This window comes from the organism of the source record quoted next, unplaced genomic scaffold (genome assembly GCF_019419815.1).
Source record: "Pyrus x bretschneideri cultivar Hongxiangsu unplaced genomic scaffold, Pyrus_bretschneideri_v1 Contig19, whole genome shotgun sequence".
NCBI lineage: Eukaryota > Viridiplantae > Streptophyta > Magnoliopsida > Rosales > Rosaceae > Pyrus > Pyrus x bretschneideri.
Window position 1 is genome coordinate 4,085,176 of NW_025999490.1, and position 23,458 is coordinate 4,108,633.

General features: G+C 37.2%; 4 protein-coding genes and 1 non-coding gene across 6 annotated transcripts; 3 read left to right on the forward strand and 2 right to left on the reverse strand.

Annotated features, from left to right (window-relative positions):
• The first annotated feature begins 702 nt into the window (after window positions 1–702).
• LOC103940028 (protein trichome birefringence-like 38) lies at window positions 703–5,689 on the forward strand. Its single transcript, XM_009350134.3, has 5 exons — window positions 703–1,160; window positions 1,492–1,654; window positions 3,028–3,203; window positions 3,689–3,847; window positions 4,909–5,689. Exons 1-5 carry the CDS (start codon window positions 865–867, stop codon window positions 5,198–5,200), a joined length of 1,086 nt encoding a protein of 361 aa, XP_009348409.2. The 5' UTR covers window positions 703–864; the 3' UTR covers window positions 5,201–5,689.
• Window positions 5,690–7,057: 1,368 nt separating this feature from the next.
• LOC103939936 (protein CHUP1, chloroplastic) lies at window positions 7,058–11,079 on the reverse strand. Of its 2 annotated transcripts, XM_009350056.3 has the most exons (6): window positions 9,745–11,077; window positions 9,349–9,480; window positions 9,008–9,189; window positions 8,805–8,916; window positions 7,544–7,678; window positions 7,058–7,450 (listed from the first exon to the last, which is right to left on the reverse strand). In XM_009350056.3, exons 1-6 carry the CDS (start codon window positions 10,882–10,884, stop codon window positions 7,322–7,324), a joined length of 1,830 nt encoding a protein of 609 aa, XP_009348331.2. In that variant the 5' UTR covers window positions 10,885–11,077; the 3' UTR covers window positions 7,058–7,321. The 2 variants fall into 2 exon arrangements, with proteins under 2 accessions (XP_009348331.2, XP_048438256.1); XM_048582299.1 differs by lacking the exon at window positions 9,349–9,480 and having other exon boundaries at window positions 9,745–11,079.
• A 4,917-nt stretch (window positions 11,080–15,996) lies between these two features.
• LOC103944514 (phospholipase A1-IIgamma) lies at window positions 15,997–17,853 on the forward strand. The gene is given in 4 exon segments (XM_009354981.3): window positions 15,997–16,907; window positions 17,034–17,294; window positions 17,296–17,520; window positions 17,522–17,853. Coding segments are annotated over 4 exon segments (1,227 nt in total). The 5' UTR covers window positions 15,997–16,295; the 3' UTR covers window positions 17,651–17,853.
• Window positions 17,854–18,050: 197 nt separating this feature from the next.
• LOC103944506 (GDSL esterase/lipase At5g45910-like) lies at window positions 18,051–19,770 on the reverse strand. The gene is given in 5 exon segments (XM_048582602.1): window positions 18,051–18,364; window positions 18,552–18,828; window positions 18,921–19,069; window positions 19,205–19,459; window positions 19,530–19,770. Coding segments are annotated over 5 exon segments (1,209 nt in total). The 3' UTR covers window positions 18,051–18,077.
• A 2,876-nt stretch (window positions 19,771–22,646) lies between these two features.
• TRNAA-AGC lies at window positions 22,647–22,719 on the forward strand. The gene has a single exon. It is a non-coding gene; the product is annotated as a tRNA-Ala (tRNA).
• Window positions 22,720–23,458: the final 739 nt, after the last annotated feature.

A 23,458-nucleotide genomic window follows, 5' to 3' on the forward strand; every position in this document is an offset into this window, starting at 1 on the left:
GTTCAAGAAACTTTTCTTATTCCAACAACTCCCCTGCTAAAATACTCTACCCATTCTACCCCTCCAAACCCACTATTTTCGAATCCTTCCAAACTTTTTCCCAACTCATCTCAGAAATAAAAATAAATAACATAAAAAAAATTAATCAATTTTAATAACAACTAGTATTACATTTTAGTAGGTTTGACAAACGGATTGTATTTGTCGTGTTCTATTTTAATAATGTCGTATCAAATTCGTTATCTTAATGTGTTATTATCAGGTGACTCGATAACGACTCGATTTTTAATAGTCATGTCTGGTTAACGAGTCATGCAAAAAATTATCGTGCTTAATATCTAGATCTAAAAACGATATCTTAACAGTCTTAAATGGGTGATTTTGATAACGACCTAACTCATTAACAGATTGTTAACATATGACCTAATAACAACTCGAGTCGTTTAATGAGATTGACTAGAAATTTGTTAGTTTTGTACTTCTTATGTTGGGTTATCGGATTGTGTAAAAAATTACTAACCTACACTTTAGCGGTATATTTTTTTATTTATGATCTCAAGTTAACTTACATAGATGATATTGATGTATGATATTTACGATACTGTACAATAACATATAATATTAGTACTTGAGATTGATATATGATTATAACCGACACATTGCGTGACTTCGTGTAATCTGCAATGTCAGTCAAGTAAAATACTTTTGCATAAGAGAATATCAATCAACTTCAATATTTGACATCCTCTGGCTCTAACTCTAGCCATGTGAACAGCCGAAGCGAAACCTCTGCTTCCTGAAGTCTGAAATTTTACTATAAAATAAACCCCACATCCCACATTTCATTCTCTCTCAAAATCCCAAATGGGTTTCAAGCTCCAAGCTCCGCTGTGCCTTGTAGCTCTTCAAGTTCTGGTCTTCTTCTCAGAGGAAGCAGAAGCAGCAGAACACAGCCATGGCAGCAGCTTGAGAGTCCACAGGAAGCAAGTGAGCGGCTGCAATTTGTTCCAAGGCAATTGGGTTTTTGATGCTTCTTACACGCTCTATGATTCCGCCAGCTGTCCCTTCATAGATCCTGAGTTTGATTGCATCAAGTATGGCAGACCTGATAAGCAGTTCCTCAAGTATGCCTGGAAGCCTGACTCCTGTAACTTGCCCAGGTACACATTGATGCTACGTTTGGTCGGTATCATAAATTCTCTATGCATGACGACCTTTTGATATCATTTTTGTAAAATTATTGTTCTAAAACAATCGAGAACTGTTATTAACGCTTCAATACCGTCGTATAACACTCCTCCATGATGAGTACTAATCTTCTTTAACTGATAGCGAACGCGTGCCACCACCAAATCACGGATGGTAATTTTAGCCCTCCTAACCATTACCCGAGCTTTGCTTAAATGGAAAAAAACCAGTAGATTAACGTTTAACAACCTGGCTTAAAGAATAATATTAGTTGTTTAATTATTATTGTTATTGTTGAAACAGGTTTGATGGGGTGGATTTTCTGACGAGGTGGAGGGGAAAAAAGATAATGTTCGTGGGCGACTCACTGAGTCTAAACATGTGGGAATCGTTGTCTTGTATGATACATGCGTCGGTGCCAAATGCCAAGACCACCTTCAAAAAAGCCTATTCTGTGAGCTTTGAGGTGAGAGATTTTTCACACTTTTTTATTTCTCTCTCCTCTCCCTCTCTCTCTCTCTCTCTCTCTATGTGCATGTTTGTCTCTTTGTAATTATTTGTCTTCCCTTATTATTATATTTTTCTCTTGGACCCTTTGTCTCTTTTTCCAACAAGTTGTGCTCTTTTTTACGATTTTTTAATATTTTTGGAAGGTTAGTTCTCCGTACTCTGCTGTTCTCCACTGTTGTATTCATTTATATATATATATATATATATATATATCTGTTTAATTGTATAGCACTCAGGAAGAAACTTGGACATTCGTAAGCCAATCACATACTACCGTGTTAAAAATTTAAAACTTTTAACTGATTGATTTAAATTATTGTAAGATTTTTAAATTTTAACGGTGCATGATTGATTTAAATTACATTTACAATGACAATTTGTTGCAAGTTTTGTTGGTTTAGTGTGGGCAAGGAGTGAAAAGACATGGGCTAGTAGAGGTTGTTCTTGTTGTAACAAACTATAGGTGATACCAATAAAAGATTGTTGTGGGGTTGGGTGGGGAAGACAAAAAAGTTAAAAGACAGACTTTGTCCTCCTTTGTTTACCCCCCTCCATTGTCCTCTAAGTTATAAAATTTATATTTTTCCCCTTGGTTTATGACTAGGTAAAGAAAAAGAAAGGGAAACGGTTTTCGTACAGACAATTTCTCTACACATACTCCTTCCGTTTTTTTCTCCAACATTCAAATTAAGCAACTCAAAAGAGAATCAAAGGCAAGAGTGGAAAGGGAAAAAACGAAAGTTTGAAAATCACTACCTAAATAGAAAAAGCATATAGAAAACCATAAAAGTGAACTAGAAAATGCAATCAGATGAAACTCCGGGCACATTTTGTTTGAGTTGGATAACTCGCTAGACACTAGACATAATTTCATACCCTTGAATTACTAGGCCAAGAACTGAAAGTCGGAAAGAGGAGGGATCTCCCACCACAAAAATAAATTATATGAGGACTTCAATTTTCATCGTGTTCTTGTATTTTTTTTGTTCATGTTCTTCTACATTATTATTTAATTTCCACGTAGATCATTAAAAGCCATGAAGGTTTACAGGCTGTGATGAACAACCAACCAACCTGTAATGGACCGCTTTGTTCAATAATCTTTCTGCAATGGGGTTTCAAAAATTTAATTTATAATTTGTCCTTGTTGAAATAATATGATCGTGAGAACTATTTAAATTTAATTAAAGCATGCATGTGGGTAGCTTCTTGTAGTATTATCACCACCTTTATGATTTAATTAATTTAATTAATGGTTTAATTATTACAGAGTCCCAGGCATACAAATTTTAATTTTAATCCCAATTATAATTGTGTTATTATGTGCAGGACTATGGAGTGACTTTGTTTATGTTCCGGACACCATACCTTGTAGATATAGTCAGAGAAAAGGTTGGCCGTGTGCTAAACCTAAACTCCATCAACGCCGGAAATGCATGGAAAGGGATGGACGTCCTGATCTTCAACTCTTGGCATTGGTGGACCCACACCGGCAATTCTCAGCCGTACGTTTCAACCCATTACCTTTTTTTTTAAGTTGCTAATGCAAGTGATTGTTGATCGTTGATGAACCTGAATGACTATTAAGTTGTTTATGCATAATGGGAGTCGGTGAGTGGATTATGAGTGACTGCTAGTCATTCATGAATTTTAAGTGATTATTAGTCATTGGTTTCCCACAATTCAATAACAGCTCACTACACTCGAGCAAGTGGGCAATGTGGGAATGACTATGAGTCGTTCAAACATTCTGAGTCGTACAATGTATTAACGGCTTACAGTACCTGTTGAAATTAATGAGCTATGAATTGTGGATGGATGTGAGCCACTTATGCACTATAAGTCCCAAAATGATAGTGAATGATCAAGGATGCACCAATGGCTCATGGCCCATTGCGGATGGGCGACTAAGATTTAACATAACTTTTGTTTGTCCGAGATGTTGTATTTGATCTGATGTTTTATGTATTGGATGGCTTTTGTTGTGCAGATTTGATTATTTTCGTGATGGGACAAAACTGTACAAAGACATGGATCGTTTGACAGCATATTATAAGGGGCTTTCCACATGGGCTAAATGGGTTGACTCAAATGTTGATACTTCAAGAACCAAAGTCTTCTTCCAGGGCATTTCTCCAACACATTATCAGTAAGCAAAAACTAATTCAAACTATGATTTAAATTAACCAGTTATGCAAACTAAATCCTACACAAATATTCTGCATAAATATAAAGAGTGCACATATGATGTAGGATTTAACGAGGTAAAATCCACCACTGGGAAAATCCTTGGGCTACCAAGCCATGAAGCATTAAGAAAGAAAGAATACATAAAGACTTACAAAAACTAATGAACTAGACACCCATACTAGCTGGCAGCTTTGCTACTCGATCTTTCTTTAGCCTTCGAGTTGAAGTGACACGTCACTAATGCGGTCTTCAATCATCTTTCCCTCGAACTTTGTAAGATACTAACTCGATCATGCATAATGTATATATGATGAAGTGTTTGTTGAAAAACAATCAATTACGAAAATCACAAGGCACATTTTCATAATTAACATTCAATTAAAAACTCAAATGAAACCAGCATGAAAAATAATATTTTCTCTTAAAAACACATGCGGTCTATAACACAAGATAGCAACAGTATAAAAATTATTTTTCTTGCTCAAAACACAAAGCTGCTACCTTTCGATTATTTTGTCAAAAAACTAATATTCATGCACACTTTCTCCAAAGACCTGACATCTCATTATAGGCAAAGATCACCGTACTGATTAAAACAAGATAAGAACAGCAAACCATTTCAACATCCAAATAAACTATAGTTTTATTTTGAAAGCATGCAATCAGATAAATCCCACCGACAAAAGATGTGTTTTAATAATAAATGTAGAAAGGACAACTCATCTTAAGAGATAAAACACATAATGGGTAAGAGTCCTATCCCAAATATAATAACATGAGATATTTGATGAATGTAGTTGGATGCATGCGTGCAAATGTACTTGAATAAGTATCTCGTTTACGTAATATCTTTGCGATTGAAGTGTGAGAGACATCCTTAAACTTAAACAATTACAATTGAAAATATGTAACAAATGTAAGATATAGATTAATGCATTTTGTCAAGAATTGCCAATTCTGCACTACCATTATGCAACTTTAATCATAATTAACAACGTTGTTATTGTATTGAATTACCAGGGGAAAAGAATGGAATTCGCCAAAGAAGACTTGCTCAGGAGAACTTGGACCGTTGTCGGGATCAACCTACCCAGCAGGGGCACCTCCATCTGCTGCTGTTGTCTATAAGGTGTTAAGCACGATTAAGAAACCGGTTTACTTGCTCGATATTACAACACTCTCGCAGTTGAGAAAGGACGCTCATCCCTCAACTTATAGCGGCGATCATTCGGGCAATGACTGCAGCCACTGGTGCCTGCCCGGGTTGCCTGATACCTGGAACCAACTCCTATATGCAGCTCTCATCATGTGAATTGTGAAGTTCAACACTGAGCAACAGTTAGCAACCATTTTTAGTTTGGGAAGTGATTCGCGCGCTCACATTTTCTCCTTCCTCAATCCTCTCTTTGTTGTTGCCCATTGATTCTCCTTGAATTTAATCAATCCAACAGCTAGAAATAAGAGGACTGAAGAGGGAGAAAAAGACAGCGCGGAAATCATTTCCTCTAGTTTCCTTTCTTTCATATTCACATCGATTGGTAAACGACAATAAGGTGGCAAAATCAGTTGTAACTATTGTTTTACCGAACTAGAAGAATGGTTTCGAGTTCGTAGATAGACAAAGAACAGATTGAAATCCAAATGAGGGTGTAAGTGTGCTTACAGAAAGCAAAAAATATTCAAGTCGTAGAGAGTTATTGACTAGTTCGAACTTTCTTGTTCATTTGCTCTGTGATCTAATTGAAGAAATGTACATGTGGAAATTTCCAGCATTGTGATCAATATAATTTCCTTTAAAGCTCTTGAATGTGTAAAGATACTATACTGGTACAAGAGCAACAGAAACACAGTATTTCGATCTGCAATTCAAGCCAAAAGCTAAAGCGATTTCAAGACACTTCAGTGTGTTCCAAATGGAGATCAGAGATTCAAAGAAAAAAAAAAAAAGAAAAACCAGATGACAACCAAATATGAACACAAATTTAGGATTTTGTTGGAAGAAATCGTCGGTAGCATCATATATCTTCAATTCCATATATAAATAAGCATGAAATACCAAGCATTCGGCGATTCGCCAAATAATCATCAGCCACAAAAATGACAGGAAGACAGCCCTCGGTACAGAAAAAAATCAAAGATATGTTGATGGATCCTGCATTTCCTCTCATGGATGAAGACACTGATGCACCAGCCATGATCCTCCTCGAAGGGTTCGTTGTCAGTACAAGATAAAAAAGGACCAAACCTTAAAGCCACTATGGTGGGGAAGTGGAGGAAAGAAGAAGCTAGTAACCCAATGTAAACTGCTGCTTTCACCATGTAACATTCGTCAGTCTTATTCCTGATCAGATGTATTTTTCTTTTTAAATATGAAAAATTTAGTGTGCCATAAGTTTTTTATTTTGATGAACGAAAGCGTTAGTGAATTAAATAATTAATTGTTAAGACGGAGGGGGGTCAATGGGGATGGATATTGCATTAGGGTGCATAAGCATCATTGCTGCGTGCATAATGAGTTTTTTGGAGTGTTGATAACATCACAATTATATGTTTGTTTTTCTATAATAAAGACGGGTTATATGAAAAGGTGGAAGGAACATGAGCACACTTTTTTTTTTTTCTTCATTTTTATACCTAGGATGTTCAACATTTAATTATTCTTTGGGAGGCTTTTGGAGTTCAAACTTGGGTATAGAGAAATATACTACTTTGGTTAACTTATCTAAACTAAAATTTGCATTGTTCACCAAATTGAGTAAGATCCGTTTAAAATCGGACATCACACACATGTAGGTCAAGCTGAGTTAAGTTTCATTTGGGTTGAAACTTCTTAAAACCAAACCGAATCGAATGGAATGTTAATCATTAATATACCGCAAAGTATTGAAATGAAAAGAATAAAGTTGATGTTATTCGTGATTGAATGAGAGGATGACGAAGTTGTAGCATTACTTCATTGTATTAATGGTATAGAGAAATATACTACTTTGGTCAACTTATCTAAACTAAAATTTGCATGGTTCACCAAATTAAGTAAGATCCATCTTTACAATCGGTCCAACACAGCACACATGTGTAGGTCAAGCCGAATTAAGTTTCATTTGAATTGAAACTTCTCAAAACCAAACCGAACCGAATCGAATCTTAATCATTAATATACCGCAAAGTATTGAAATAAAAAGAATAAAGTTGATGTTATTCGTGATTGAGAGGATGACGAAGTTGTAGCATTACTACATTGTATTACAAGCTATTATACATGTTAGTGAACTTAGGTACCGTTTGATACGTAGATGGGACGGAATGGGATGGAACATATTAAACCGATACCCAATCTAGCCGAGTAGGTGATGAGCAATTATACCATATAGAAGTTCTACCTTTACAACAAAGAACTCTTAGAGCAATTTCTGTAGCTGAGCTCGCTACAGATTTAGCACGGCGTAGATCGGCATACGATTTTCTGCTGCTGTTGGTTCTGGCATTGTACATGGCACGATCTCACTTTATCTCTCAACACCTGGAACGCTCTCATTGTTTCTGCATCGAATCCTCCAGCAAACTGCAGCGAATAATCACAATCACATCGTAAGAACGCGAAACATAGGACACAGTAAAATGATCGATGCTGTTGAAGTGAGTGTTTCTTAGTTACCTGATGTACGCGGAAGGCAAATCGAACGCCTTGAACTATCAGCTCTTCTTCTTCGGGAACACCACCTACAATTTCAAGCTCAGCAGAGACTCTCTTCATGTACTTCATTGCCAATTTTACCGATGCCAACTTGATCTGTGAACATGTACCAACATTGTCAGTACAACATTTGCTGGTGTACTATAAATCACATTCATATTTCGGGTTCCTATATCTGCTTCTTGAAACATTCAATTTTTCTGCCTAACATAACATTTAAGTGGTGTATTCCCGCAGGGGAAATGATTTTCGCACCACTCAATCAATTCTTCCGGGCCTCTCTATGGGATTGGAAGAAGGAGCTTGTTCTCTTTCCACGCACCCCTCTCTATTTTTGACTTTTAAATTGAATAAATAAAAAAATCATGTGACAAAAATTACCACGAAATACAAAAAAAATACAAAAAGTGTGGAAATCATTTTCCTTTCAAGACTTCGAAAATCCAATCCAATTCTATTCAACAGTGAGGATTCAATCACATTGAGGGGCAGTCTCGAGACAAAAACATAATATAATGTACAAATCAGAGAGCCCAATTAATTAATTAGCTTGTTCACTCCGATAAAGTCAAAAGAGGAGAATCTTATTACTTGCTTGCTTCTTTCCTCCTTCCAACCACTCCGAAATAAAAAGTGAAGAAGACAAACATATTGTAGGGAGTTCACATGTGAGCATGCAGCAGGCAGGCGTGGGACTAGAAAATGTGGAAAAATCTAGGTCATACTTTAATGTCTTTCATCTTGTGAAGAAATTTTTTAGTATGCTTAGAACACGATTTGGTACACCAAAGTAATTAAGTTTTCAACCAATGTATTATTACACATAATACACCAGACTGTGTTATCGGCACATTAAAAAATCTATCCATCTTTTGACCCCTAAGCCCTAAGCTTAGATTGCATTGTAGACTGTGTCAAAAAGATTTCTCAATTAGTCAATTATCGCCAAGATCTACAAGTATGTGAGTCATTAAAGAGCACCACCAAAAACTCCATAGCCAATAGTAAAAGATGACCTAGTGGGTGATTGAGTGTAGATGAGACTTAGAGAGAAACTTCCACGAAGTTGGAATGTTACTAGTGTGACGGTATCTCAAGTCAATCATGCATCATTATGTATTTTAATTTTCTCTCCTGATATGTAATTAGCTCTCTCATTGCATGTAAGTTCTCATAAAATTGGCATGCATTGCAAGCATGAGGGATTGGAACAATGAATTACCTGGCTTACAAATTCAGAATCGAGCATCCAATTTGTAGGAATTTGGAAAACTTTGTATCTTTTAGTGGCGGAATCTCTCATCCGCGAGAGATTGTAAACACCATGCTCCAATCTGTTCAAATTACACCAACCATATAAGAACTCCACGCTAAAATGGCTACAATTTGGAAGGACAAGACCAAGAAATGAAGAAATCCACTCACTTTTCCAGCAAAGCCTGCATCTTTTTGAGGGTTGGACCGCAGGGCTGGCGAGAATGATCAGGGAACGACGAGGCCTCGGATTCAAGCTTCTTGAGGTCACAATACCCAAATGCCGCTTCGCGCAGGGCATCGGCTTTCTGCTCCGGCCAGTCAAAATGCTTCAGCACAGCTCTTTCATCCACCTAAACAAACAAAATCAATGTCAAGACCCCAGCTTGAACGTTTATTTTTTATTTTGACAGTACGATATTCTTAACTTCTCTAATCCACGTGTGCAACCCCGATTTTCGATTAAGAGAAGGTATTAACAGATTTTTTAAATGGAAAAAATGAAATGCTACCAAGTATGAGAGCTCATCATCCAGCCATTTCACAAAAGGCACCACATCGTTGATGTCAGAAAACGCTGCGTTTTCAACTTCTTTTATCAAAAACCTAATGAAATCTCCCTGCATTTCTACGTCCGTTTTTATCTGCAAATACGAAAGACAAGTCAATTTGACAAGCGATGAACATTTGCCCCTAAACTTTACAAAAATTACACCCTTTTTGGCATCTAAAAAAAAGCAGTTCGAATCTGCGAACTGTCTTGTCTGTCAAGCAAACAATAAAATCCAACGGAAAAAGCGTAGAGCTAGATAATAAGACAAATACGAGGGCCACCTGTCACTGACACAACCTAGAAGCCAATGGCAAAATTGTAATTTACAGAAATCACACCAGGTACCGGAACTTACAGCGAGCAGGTGAGCCGACCGGTTCTCGATCTCGCCGATCATGTCGCGGGCATTGGCGGTTCCCGTTGCGTCGGAGACTCCGCTGCCCGACTCCCTCCGAGAGTCTCTTCGCATCAAAGAGTGGTAAAATTCGACAACCTCCGGCACTCGCTTCACCTTCGCCGTCGCCGGCCTTATACCTCTCGGTGGCGGAGGAGGTGGAGGTGGAGCCGCCTTAGAAGGCGGAGGTGGCGGTGGGAGTGCTGATTTTGTCTGACTTGGTGGCGGCGGAGGCGGTGGTGGAAATGCAATACCTTGTTCTGTTGAGGCCTTGTTTTGAGTCTTTTGACCGTTGGATGTCGACGGTCTCGGCGGCGGTTTAGGAACCCTCGGGATGCGAGATCTGATGGTAGCCAGAGTCGACTCGGCGAACTCCTCCGAGTTACACCGCGAGAGCCTCGGCCTCTCCGATTCCGGCTCTTCCCTCTTCGACTCGGAGCCATCGAGCTTCTGATTCTCCGGATTCGTCGGAATGTCCGCGCATTTCACTCCCCTCTTCAAATTTCTGATCAGATTCGACCTTCCGGTGATCTCCATCAGTCCCTGAAATCTCTGTGACGACGAAAGCTCGTCGCTTTCGAAATTAATCATACGATCCGACGTCGTTTTCTTCAGCTCCGAAATTTCAGCCTCCAATCGCTTCAATTTCTCTTCTTTCCCCCTCCTCTCTTCCTCCAACGCTGACGTTACTTCCGCCACCTGATTACTCAGCCGCTCGTTCTCCGCCGCCAGCTCCTCCACCCGCTTCGACGCTCTATCAATCTCCTCATTCTTGCTAATAATCTCGTTCTCCAAGACGGGGATGATGGCGACCGACTCTCTCAGGAGCTTGTGCTCCAGAAGCTCCGTCTTCAGCCTCGACTCTCGCTCCCGGAGCTCCTCAACCAGTCGGAGCAGCTCCGTCACGTCCGGCGGCTTAGGCTGCACCTGCGCGGAGGAGCGTGGAAAGTATACACCAAAGGAGCGCGAGAACACCGCCCCCTTCTGGGGTGTCTTCCCAGAGCTCAACGACGGCAACGGAGACTTTGAAGGAGTTTCCGGTTTGGGATTCGCCGGCGATTTCTGTAGCCCCATTGCCACCCTCACCTTCCCAGCAACCATTGCAAAACCCCCTCTCCCCTTCACTCAACTCCCTGTTTCTCTCACTCTCTCTCTCTCTAAAAGTGTGATGTTCCTCTCTCAAGGATTTGGGGTGTGTGATTAGCTTGCATAATCCAGCACAGAGTGAAGGGGTTACTTACAAAAACGTCCTTGTCTCTCTGTGTTGGAGAAAGTGAGTGAAGCTCAAACCCTCCAACTTGAAGTTTGCGACCAAAATTTTTATTTTAAAAAATAAGTAGGAAAAAAATAGAAGCAAAAATTAATAAATTAAAAAAGAGGGAGTTCACGCGCGAGGAGGGTTTTTGGTGGGGAAATTTTGAAATATCTTATGAGTTACTGAGGGGATTTGGGAAAATGGCGCGTGGGATTGGGGGTTGGGGTTTGGAAATTGCACAGGCCCTTCCAACGGTCGGCTTTGTACGGTGTTTCTCGCCATAATCTCGCGGTATCTCCCTTGCTTTTGTTTCTCGCCATAATCTCGTTGTTTATAACTCCATCAAAGGAATAAGTTGGTTTTTTTTTTTGTTACAGAGTTTCTAATTCTAAACTTAGCATACTCCTATCAACATTACCACTAAATTAACCTTAACGACTTAAATAATATCTGGAAGTTCCTCAACCCTGAAGATTAGCTTGGCTAGTCTATGTGACTCGACATTGTAAGGCTAGCTATATTTTTATCAAAGCTATTGCGTAAAAATTGAATTCTCAATTGAATAGAAAACTCATTATACATATAAACATATATATACTTTGTTTTAGTAAATCAAAAGCTCAAAATGTTAAATAGCAAGGAGGGAAAGTGACTACGAATAAAAATCGGGAACTCGTTTGTTTTTGTGCGTTTGTACAGTTGCTAACTTATTCCTCTTTTCGACCAGAAAAAACCAACTTCTCATCCCTTTTTTCGGTAATTTTCTCATAATGTTGCAGTGCTATTCGTGCGTGTTGCAACAGTGACTTGAGCTTTGGCCAAAAAAAAAAAAGGACTTCACCTGCATATAGGAGCAGGCCGGAGAAGGTAAAGTCACTGTAATTTCTTGCTTAGATTTCAGCAGTGATCACTTTTGGAGAGAGAGAGAGAGAGAGAGAGAGAGAGAGAGAGGAGGTTTGAGCTCTTACAGCTGCTCTGAGGTTGACATTAGAATGTATATAAAGTTCTCAGTGAGTCAGTACCCTTCTCAATCTCCTTGCTTCGCCATTTTCGTTCAATTTACGTTGTGAGGCTGATTCATGTTTAGCTAATTTAAGGGACTTGAAATACCAACATCTTGGCCAGAATTATAGATATTGAATTTAGATTGAAATACTCATCGTAATGTACCTTGTTAAAAAAAATACTGCAATCTCAAAATTCAACACAACAAAGTTTATCTAATTTTTAATAAATAATGTCTCGCAATTTTGATCTCACACAATGCAGAGAAAAACTTGTTTAGGACACTCAGATTGCACTCCCAAAATAGAGCATTTTGTAATTTGGTGGTCGCATCGATCTGACTTCAATATCACACTCGAAGCTAATTTACTCGGACCATTTTAACAAAGCTTTTCCCCGCATGTATATTATGGGGTGGCAAACATATTGATTGTTAGATAGATCATACAACAATTAGAATTTACAAAAGCTATGTATTATGATTCATGAATAAGAAAAAATAATGTAAGTAGTGGTTTGTTTGTAGGGAATCAGAGAAATGAAAGTAATGTAACAAGCAAACCCTAGGCCCGCGGGAGTAAATGCTAACGTGATCGAAAGTGGTCCTCTCCGACTCCATGCATGCACACACCCACATATATGTGCCTTCGAATATAATCAATGGAAAAAAAATATATATAATCAACAGATAAAAATAATGCTAGATAGATCAATTTTTTATACCACTTTTTGAAATCATATGATGGGTCATCAATAAGAATTAGAGCATGATTCTTTCCCCTCCAAATAGGATGGGACGGGAGGGAGAAAATGAGAGATGAGAGAATCCGGATCAATAAGAAAGAAACATGCTAATCCAACACTCAACTAATAATTCAATCATCAACTACGTCATATAATTTAAAAAAATATAATTTAAATAGATGATCTTACTAGTATTACCTCGATGAGTAATAGGCAACAGTTTCTTGCATAATAGAAAATAAGCAACCCCAAGGCCAACGAACCACGAATGAAAAGCATGTAGTATGTACATCTTTTTTGGGGCTCCATTGGTCGTCCTTAACCTAATAATTAGCCACTATTGCTTGCATGTATAATTTAGTCCAACAACAATTCATTAGGCCACCAATGCTTAACTTACCTATTCACCAAGTACATGTCCTGTTATTTACTAAAGAAGAAAAAAGTGATTTATGCGCATATTTTCTAATCCTGTTAATTTTTTTTGTTCTTTCAACTTTTGTAGAAATAGAATAGGTGAGATTATCTTTTCGTCAACAGTCGTGTGCGAAGCATCAACCCTCTTTTGAAAAAGAAAAGACCGTTGAACCCAAAAACCCCTCCGCCCGTCCTATTTTTGAATTGAATTTAATTAAAAGAGAATCAGTTAATAACACAAATAACTAATAGTTAGTGTGCGAAAACTATTTTTCTTATTCAAATATGAGCTTACTCTATACCTCATTTACTTTTAGTAAGATAGACTCTAACATGTGTAGAGACGCATCGATCATTTAGGATATAAACACCGTAAAAGAAATTGGTGCCCATGAACATTTACATGGCATGCATTGACATGACCTCCACGAGACATTTAATCGGTATATTATCTGGTACAGTGAAGAAACAACATATGTGATATATAGAGGAAGATATATATTTTACACACACAAATACACATTTGGAGTCATTGGAAAATGACACATATAGTTGCTTCATGCTTTGGTCTCTTTGCTTCAATTGAATGCATTAAGCAAGAGTTGGTGAGTGACCACCATCAAATTTTGGGTCCAATGTAAAAAACAAAGTATTTCCAAGCGGTGCTGCAATTACAACAGTTCACAGGTATGAAAATCAAAAGAGAGAGAAACTTTGAATTTTTGAAACATGAGAAAACTTCCTACAACTACACCAAGTCTTCTGTGTAAGAGCTGAGATAAAACCCTAATGCCGATGAGGTGACGTGTTTTGTGTTGGTCCCACATTTGGGAAAGATGGAGGTGATGATTCAGGTGAATATTATCTTATCACTAATTTGTCCAGAGGAGAGCGGTCTCGTGAAGTTGGAGAGGCTAGTCACGGACTCTGATGGGATAGTACCATGGTGGTGGGACTAGACGATTTCACATAGAACATGCATGTATGTCTGTATATATGTTGGAGGATAACATCCCCCCTGTAAGATTTGAGTTAGGTATCACCTTTCACCTACCACAGAAAAAAAACAAAAAAAAAAAAAAAATGAAAAAAGTTAAAAGGACTACTGGGTTGTCCGAACTTAGTCCAAAGTGCGTTGCAGTAAAGCGCCATGGGGTGTGCAGCAAAACAAGTGTCAGCAGAGCCGCTGACAGAGTTTGTAGATGGTTTGGAAGATAGGTTGTACCACTCTTAAAAACAGAAGACGGGAGAACAACTTGCGCATATATCGTTATGCTATATAATCTTATGATACAATCTCATGTGGAGAACATTTTTAGATGGCATTATATTATTGACGCAAATCGATGTAAGATGATGATGTATTGTTACTTACATGTAATTGGTATACAAAAGTCAATGATTTATATACTTAAATATGTACCAATTGATATAGCAGATGATCAATCAAACTATTCTCCGTATTACAGACTTATTACTTCCTGCACTTATTTTCTTCATGCTGCTCTCTCTGTTGGTCCCTCCTTTTCTACAGATGTATCTGTGTCATAAAAGTATTTTTCCTACTCTACAGTATGCCCTAATGTGAAAAAAAAATGTACCTTAAAGGTGAATGAAAATCCATGAAGACATGAGTTCATTCTAGTTGGCTTGACCAACGTGTTGCTTTTCTCTACACCTAAATTCAACTCTCTCTCCCTGTCTTTTAGATTATATTAGAATATCCTTTACATAAAAGAAATGAAAACCCATGATTAGTTAATCCCTTTATGTTGAGAAAAAACATGATCAAAAGGGAAAAAAACCAACTCTGGTGCTCATGGACAGAGCCAATGAAGGCTCACTCGGGGCATATGCTCCCACTCAAGTAATTCATTTGTTTAGTTGCAGACTACAATTATATAATATACGTGAGTTATCTTTGAAGAAAATATATGTATATAATATCCAACATACATTCATTCTACTAATTATACTCCTTATCAAATATTATATGAGCAATAGTGCGCTTGTTCTGTCATTCAAACCAAAAAAACTCTCTCCGCCTATCATGTACTTATAGTTTTCTCATCACTTTGCCACTTTCCACTACTATATTGAAATTTTTGTGATATTGGAATTGTGATACATCATCATTTGAAACCATCCTTAATATCATATTGCGTATAACCATACTATAATAAGGTTTTCTTAGTTGTTTTCGATTGCTCCCACTAGAAGAAATTTCTAGCTCCGTCCCTCATAGTGCTTGAAATTTCAACCTTGTGTGCATAAATATGGCCCATGAACACCATGTAACCAATCTATTCCATTGGTCCTAAACAGAACATTATTTTGCTCCGAGCCTCAATAATATAGTTACAACTGCTGGCCCATACTGCTGATTAATTTCACTATCTTTTCTCTGTATGGGGACAGTTTGTTGAGTGTGAAGGGTCAAGGCAGATGGACAGTTGGTTGTTTCTTCTTAGTTCTTATCATCCAAAATGTATATACAAAATGTACAAGATTTGCCTTCTTCAACTTGCTGGCATCACACTCTTCCCAAATATGCACGTTTTCCTATTAGCAAAATCAAAAGTAATCATCTGATCTCTTTATGAGCCAAAAATAGAAAGAGAATAAATAAAAAAAATTGATGATCTTTTTCTTAATGTTAAGTAAACCCCAAATTTATTCAAGCTCGTACCTGCATTGGCAAAAGATGCTTAGAAAACTAGGAAAACCAAGTTTTGAACTTAAAAGTTTTCCAACCACCAAATCTGTGGAGTAAACAGATTCTGCTTGTAAATTCCAAGCCAAGAATGGTGAAATTTCATCAGATTTGGCAATTGGCATATGCCTAATGTAATGTCTAAGAGATGCAATCACATTGCTTGCAGCAACAAAATAACAGATATATTTGTACTTCAAAATTTCCTATTCTTGCTGGGTTGAATTTAATATTCACTTTCTTTTGGACTATGAGACTACCACCACCACGAAAACGGATCAAACCCCAACATTTCAACTTTTCTAAGATTTCAAAACCTATCGTTCAAAATGCATTCAAGATTTTTTCGAGGATTTTAAGCTCATCCTCCTCACAAGGATGCTTGGAGTGAAGAAAAAGATGGATAGCAGTCGTAGCATAGCCAAAAAATGGAAGCACCTAAGCGGCGAACACAACTGGGAGGGCCTATTGGATCCTCTAGACATTGATCTCCGTCGATACATAATTCACTATGGAGAAATGGCTCAAGCTACTTATGATGCCTTCAACACAGAGAAGACATCAAAGTATGCAGGAAGCAGCAGATATGCCAGAAAGAACTTCTTCTCTAAAGTTGGTTTAGAGAAAGCAAACCCTTTTAAGTATAATGTGACCAAGTTTGTGTATGCGACGTCGCAGATTCAAGTCCCTGAGGCCTTCCTGATTAAGTCTTTGTCAAGGGAGTCTTGGTGCAAGGAATCAAACTGGATGGCGTATGTTGCTGTGGCGACAGATGAAGGGAAGGCTGCATTGGGCAGGAGAGACATTGTGATTGCTTGGAGAGGTACTGTGCAGTCCTTGGAGTGGGTTAATGACTTGCAATTTAATTTGGTTTCTGCGTCAAACATACTTAGCGAGGAAGGTGATCCAAAGGTGCACCAAGGTTGGTACTCCATCTATACTTCAGATGATTCACATTCGCCTTTCAACAAAACCAGTGCCAGACACCAGGTAAGATCACATTTGATTTGAATTACAGTCTGACAATATAATATGCATGCCAAATTAGGTAAGATAATATTACACATAGATGAGATAATTTTTATTTTTAATGTTTTTTGGTTTTTATGCATCTAGGTCATTGAAGAAGTTAGGAGACTAGTAGAGCAATACAAGGATGAGGAAATTAGTATCACCATAACAGGGCACAGTTTGGGTGCAGCAATTGCCACGCTAAGTGCAATTGACATTGTTGCCAATGGACTTAACAGGCCGAAGGACCTGCCAAACAAAGCCTGCCCAGTTACAGCCATTTTGTTCGCAAGCCCTCGAGTTGGTAACTCAAACTTTGAGAAGGTCTTCTCCGGCTACAAAGATCTTCGAGCCTTACGCGTTCAGTAATGCCTTAGATGTTGTCCCAAACTATCCAATTTTTTTTGGGTACTCAGACGTGGGAGAAGAGTTGACAATCGACACACAAAAATCCAAGTACCTGAAGAGTCCTGGAGGAGTGGCGAGTTGGCATAACATGGAAGGGTACTTGCATGGAGTTGCAGGAACACAAGGGAGTAAAAGTGGGTTCAAGTTGGAAGTTAAGCGTGACATAGCACTGGTAAATAAAAGTGACTGATGCCTTGAAGGAGGAGTACCTTATACCGGCGTCTTGGCGTTGTGAGAAGAACAAGTGTATGACTCAACTGGAAGATGGTTCTTGGGTGCTTATGGACCATGAGGATGGTGATGATCAATTCTGAATGTTTTAGATTCTTGATTTCTTGGGTGGATTTATATTTCGAAGATATCAGTTTTATGTGTGTCTTAATTGTTTCTGTCACATGATAGATAAGTGGGGTGTTTATTTGAAATGTTGGTTGTCCTAAAACCTTGGAATATTTGAATTACGAAGGTTGAATTAATTCATTTGTCTAAAGCTAAAAATAAAATCAAAGTTATAGCATAAATTTGTGTCATTCATGAAATATCAAGAAAGAACGTATAGTTCAAGTGATTAAGAACATTTATTTTAAATCTGTACATTTGAAGCCATGTTCGATTCTCCTTCCCTGAATATGATGTAACAAAACAAAGGAAAAGTAAAATGGCCTTCAATTACGTTATATCCAAAATATATGCATAGGGTTATTATTCATTATAATTATAATTATATAATACATTAACTTTTCATAAAAAAGGAATACATAATACACTTTTGTTTTGTTTTTGGCTGGGAGAGATGGCTTTAAGTAACTTGCTGATGCTAGTGGGGAGTAGTAAAATTACTAAAGTGGGCAGGATGGAACCCAAGGCAATGTAGCGATAGGCTGCTTCTGTTAAGTGAATTCCATCCCAACTTGCATACAAGTATGGATCTTTGCAGGTCATTGAGCCTGGTCCTCCACACGTTGCTGAAATATTGAAATTGTAGGGTCCTCCCCCTCCACAACAGGCCGTTAGAACACTTTTGAACCCTGCATATGTATATGTCAACAAAGTTACGTGTTAATACTAATGTACGAATTATAATATAAATGGACAACATATTTATATTTAATCTATAATATCAATATCAAAACATGTTTATAATATTGGCGGCTTGTAACACCACATGATATTGTGAGGAGCACACCAAATTTCTCGAAATGATGGAGGTAAAACTAACCGTGATGGTGAGACCATGATAAAAAGGCATGGCTCCACCATAGTAATCAACATATATAATCCTTGCATGTGGGTGTTTTTCTCTGAGTTTCCTCAAGGATCGTTTGAGCTCATTGTTATGGTACTTGGAGAAAGCATTCAAGGCCTTCAAACATCCATTTCGATCATAAAAATATTTATTAGGGTTTTGAAATATTGTGAGGTACACAGTTGAGCACCCAATTGGCAAATTTCCAGGCACCACCAACTCCACTGCCCCTTCTTCTATCAATGCCTGCAACCACAACACACAAAAATGCTCATATAATTAACAAAATTAATTTAGTGAGAAATTTTTGTTCAAAAGTTGCTAATTTATATGCTTACATTTGTGGCATTAGAAACTGCCTCAACAAGAAGTGGGACTAAAGTTTTGACATGTCTAATGCACCAACCAGAAAAGAAAGGGTAATTGTAATCGTTTCCACCTCTCTCTCCCACCTGAAAGAGTGCCTTCTTGAAGTAGATGTCACACTCTGTTAATTAAATGTGAGTTAATTTAAGAAAATTAGATTAAAGATAGAATTATGGGTTAATGTAAGGCGTGTTTGATAACTATTTCGCTTTAAGTGCAAATGAAATGGTTATCAAACGCGCTCATAGAACTATACTTTCTAATAGTCATTAAAATTACTTACCTTGTTTGATGTTGCAAAGTGAGGGCTTAAGCTTCTTAAACCAACCAAGCTGAGTGCTCAGGGAATCGTTTGTCCACAAACTAGATCCTATATTTCTTTGGTAAAAGAATTCCGGGGAAAGTGCAGTGGCTCCAGCAACAGCAAAGTTTACTCCATGATCACAATTATAATGTTGGCCATTATTTAGGGCAAGATAGGGCGGCAAATATGGTACCCGAAATGCCTCAGCTACAACCAATATATCAATTGTCACATACTTTTACTATATTGCCATGCATAGTATGTATGGGTTACTTACCAGTGAAATCAACGACGAGTTGCCCGTCAGAGCATTGGCCGGTTGCATGTTTGAAAAAGGTCTCTCCATAAGGGTGGCTTCCAATGGCTGGGAATGACGGAGCACCAGAGAGAAGGTAATTTCCGGTGTCACTAAGGGAGTCACTGAAGTTGAATATTGCCTTGTATGGTTGACTAGATAAAACAGTACACAAGGCCATGCACAAATAAAAAGCTAGGACTAGGACGGTAAGCAACTTCATGTTGTTGTGTTCAGGGTGAAGATTGAGTTGAAGATGGAAATGAGAGGTAAACTAATAATATTTGGCAATTCGATGGCTTAATTTGTTCGCGTTTTGTATAGTACACAAATAAGCTGGAATAATTAATTAAAGATGGGACTAGAAACACTAACTAAATTAGTACTGTAGTGGTCTTAGGGGGATCAACATCAGCAAATAAGGTTGACAGCTGAGCTACCTTCCAACTAAACTTTGTTTTTTAACGTTGAGGTCAAATGGTAAAATATATTACGTACACTAAATCAAGGAAACCGACCAATGTAACAAAAGCTAGCTGACATGTTTTTGTATAGTTGTTGAAATGTCATCATGTCATGGTGTTTCTCTCAAACACTCATGTTGCTAGCTAATGTGGGGAATGTCCACGTAACTTACTGCTTATGTTAAATTATTGAGGGGTCGTTTGATAATATGTTTTGTTTTTACTGTTTTAAAATTGAAAACGAAAGTCTTGTTTAGTAACTACTTTCAGTATTAAGTTTTTGAAAAAATGAACACTAAGAATTGCTTCATTGAGTTTTCAAAATTTATTATTGAGTTTTCACTTTTTAATTTTCAAGTTTTCATTTTTTTATTTAAAATAATTACCAAACAAAATTTCAATTTTTTTATAAAAATTAAAAATTAAAAACAAAATATTATCAAACGGCCCTTTAATTATCCACAAAAAAAAAAAAATGTTAATTGTCCTTAGTGGGTTCAATTACTTGGTCAACTCTGAAATGCTTCATAAAGTTATTTTATCTCCACCAACTCTATCAATTCTTTTAAGAGAGAGGATTTTCGCTGGATTCTAAGTATTCTCTAATCACATCTGTTCATCGTATATCATGCGGTTAGAAATCATTGTAAATTTTTTATTTAAAATTGAATATAAACAGTTTTCGTTAGGTACTATTTATATTCAATTTTAAATAAAAAATTTACAATGATTTCTGATTGCACGATGTACGATGAACAGATGTGATTTGAAAATTCCCATGATCTTTACAAAGAGAATGCAATGAGGATCCTCATGGAATTCTTCTTTAACACTAGGAAATGGAAAAGTATACCCAATTGGAAGGTGCCCTTGGGTGCTGATGCACCATGAGGATGATGATCGATTCTAATTATATTTAAATTCTTGAGTGCTAGGGTGGGTTAGTATTTATAAGTTGATCAATTAATATTATATTTCTGATTGTTTTGTCTTAAACCGTGTAATACCAAAGAAAAGGAAAGTGGCTTGTAGGTTAAGCATATAAGAAAATTTACTTGATATCTGTGCAGTCAGATTTCTGTGTTCGGTTCTCCTTTTATTCATATCATTTCTAAAGAACGCAAGGAAACTAAAGTGAAATGTCTTTCCTGTCCTACCAATGACATCAAAGATACTGTCGTTTGTGAAAGCGTCGTGTCGTTTATCTCTTCACCACCAAACCTTCCAGCAAGGACTTGTCAAAGCAAAACATACTACTAGTTAGTTTTTGCACCACCAAACCTTCCACCAGCAAGGACTTGTCAAAGCAAAACATACTACTAGTTAGTTGTTACATACTACTAGTTAGTTTTTGCACCACCAAACCTTCCACCAGCAAGGACTTGTCAAAGTAAAACATGTTAGTTTTTGCACCACCAAACCTTCCACCAGCAAGGACTTGTCAAAGTAAAACATACCACTAGTTAGTTTTTGCACCACCAAACCTTCCACCGCCTTTGACTTTTAAACGTCAAACAGACCATGTGTGTGGTTAGCAATGTACCAAACCCAGAAACGGAAATTGCACCACAACGAGAAACATGTCCTTGTGGTCCAGTCTCTGGAAACTTTTAAATGTGAAGGGAATGTTTAACAGAGTACTGGCTGATCTAGTTGCAGCTAGATTAATTTTATACCTAAAAACAGATTGTCGTCGAATTATGTCTCTTGTGTTTACAATACTCATCACGACAATGCTGATTAATGTTTGCAACAAAGTGAGGGATTAACCATTTATGTTAGTTATTTGATGGCTCAAAAGCGAATACCATCCCAATATGTGAGGGGTTAACCATCCCAGTTTGGTTCTGTTAAGTGAATACCATCCCCGTATGTGCCTATTAATGCTTTTTTCTTGCAGGGAATGCTGATATTGTCACCTTTCTTGAAGCAAAATTTTGCCTTGTAAGGTTAAGGTTGAACGGTAGTTGCTGAAATTACAGTGCATAAGGTCGACAGCATACATAAAAGGCTAGAATTTTATACATAAACAACATTATGTTAAACTGATTAGTGATGATCAAGGTGAAGATGAAGATGGGACGTCGGACGGCCAAATTAAGATGAACACACATGATTAAGACTTTTAATACAATTAACTAACGACGTGAAATCTTTTTGTATATGTTTGAAGTCTTCGTTTAATCAAATATTAGTATATGTCCACACACAAATTGTTTGTAAAATTTTCTACTTTTGCTTTTAGAATTGAAGGAGAGAGGGAGAGAGTGAGAGAAGTTTTTATTTTTATTATTATTATTTTTTTAATTAGAGATGTTAAAATTACGTGTAAGTGAGGCTTAAACAAAAAACAGCAAAATTTTGTTTTGTTAAATTATATTATTGTCCTTAACCTTTTTGTTGTGATAGAAGTCTCAATAGTTTTTTTGCCTTCTTTTTATTGACAAAAAAGATTGGGAATTGTTATTCGCACTTCAAAAATCTCATTCTACACTCCAAATTTTCTATATTAGGAAAGAAAAATACACTTGTGAGGAGTGTAGAATAAGATTTTTGGAGTGCAAATAATATGTTTAGAAATTGAAGAAACATTGTTTATTTTGATATCAGTTAAATGGAAAGGTTGGAAGTCCACGGGGATGTAGCTCAGATGGTAGAGCGCTCGCTTAGCATGCGAGAGGTACGGGGATCGATACCCCGCATGTCCATTCTATTTTTCATTTTTCCTTTTTATTTCCTGTCCTACCAACGACATCAAAGATACTGTCGTTTGTGAAAGCGTCGTGTCGTTTATCTCTTCACCACCAAACCTTCCACCAAGGACTTGTCAAAGTAAAACATACTACTAGTTAGTTTTTGCACCACTAAACCTTCCACCGCCTTTGACTTTTAACCGTCAAACATACCATATGTGGTTAGCAAAGTAGCAAACCGAGAAATGGAAATTGCACAACGAGAAACATGTCCTTGTGGTTCAGTCTCTGGAAACTTTTAAATGTGAAAGAAATGGGTTTTACAGAGTACTGATTGATCTAGTTGTAGGTAGATAACTAGATTAATTGTATACCTAAAAACAGACTATCATGGAATTATGTTTCTTGTGTTTACAATACTCATCAGGACAATGCTGATTAATGTTTGCAATAAAGTGAGAGGTTAACCATTTATGTTAGTTATTTGATGACTCAAAGGCGAAAACATGACATATTTAGTGTTTATACTTTCTTGATTTTGACTTTATATTTGGCTAATCTTCTTATTGACATACCGATTAAATATTGACACTGTAACATCTCTAATTGTCTAACGCAGTAACTAACCATCATACAAGGTAGAGGGGTGTGGTAAAATGGACATGGATGACTCTTTTTTAAATTTTGGAAGAAATCTCAAAGTTAAAATGCCTCGTTCTTTATTTATCAAAACAATAATGATTATAGGATAAAA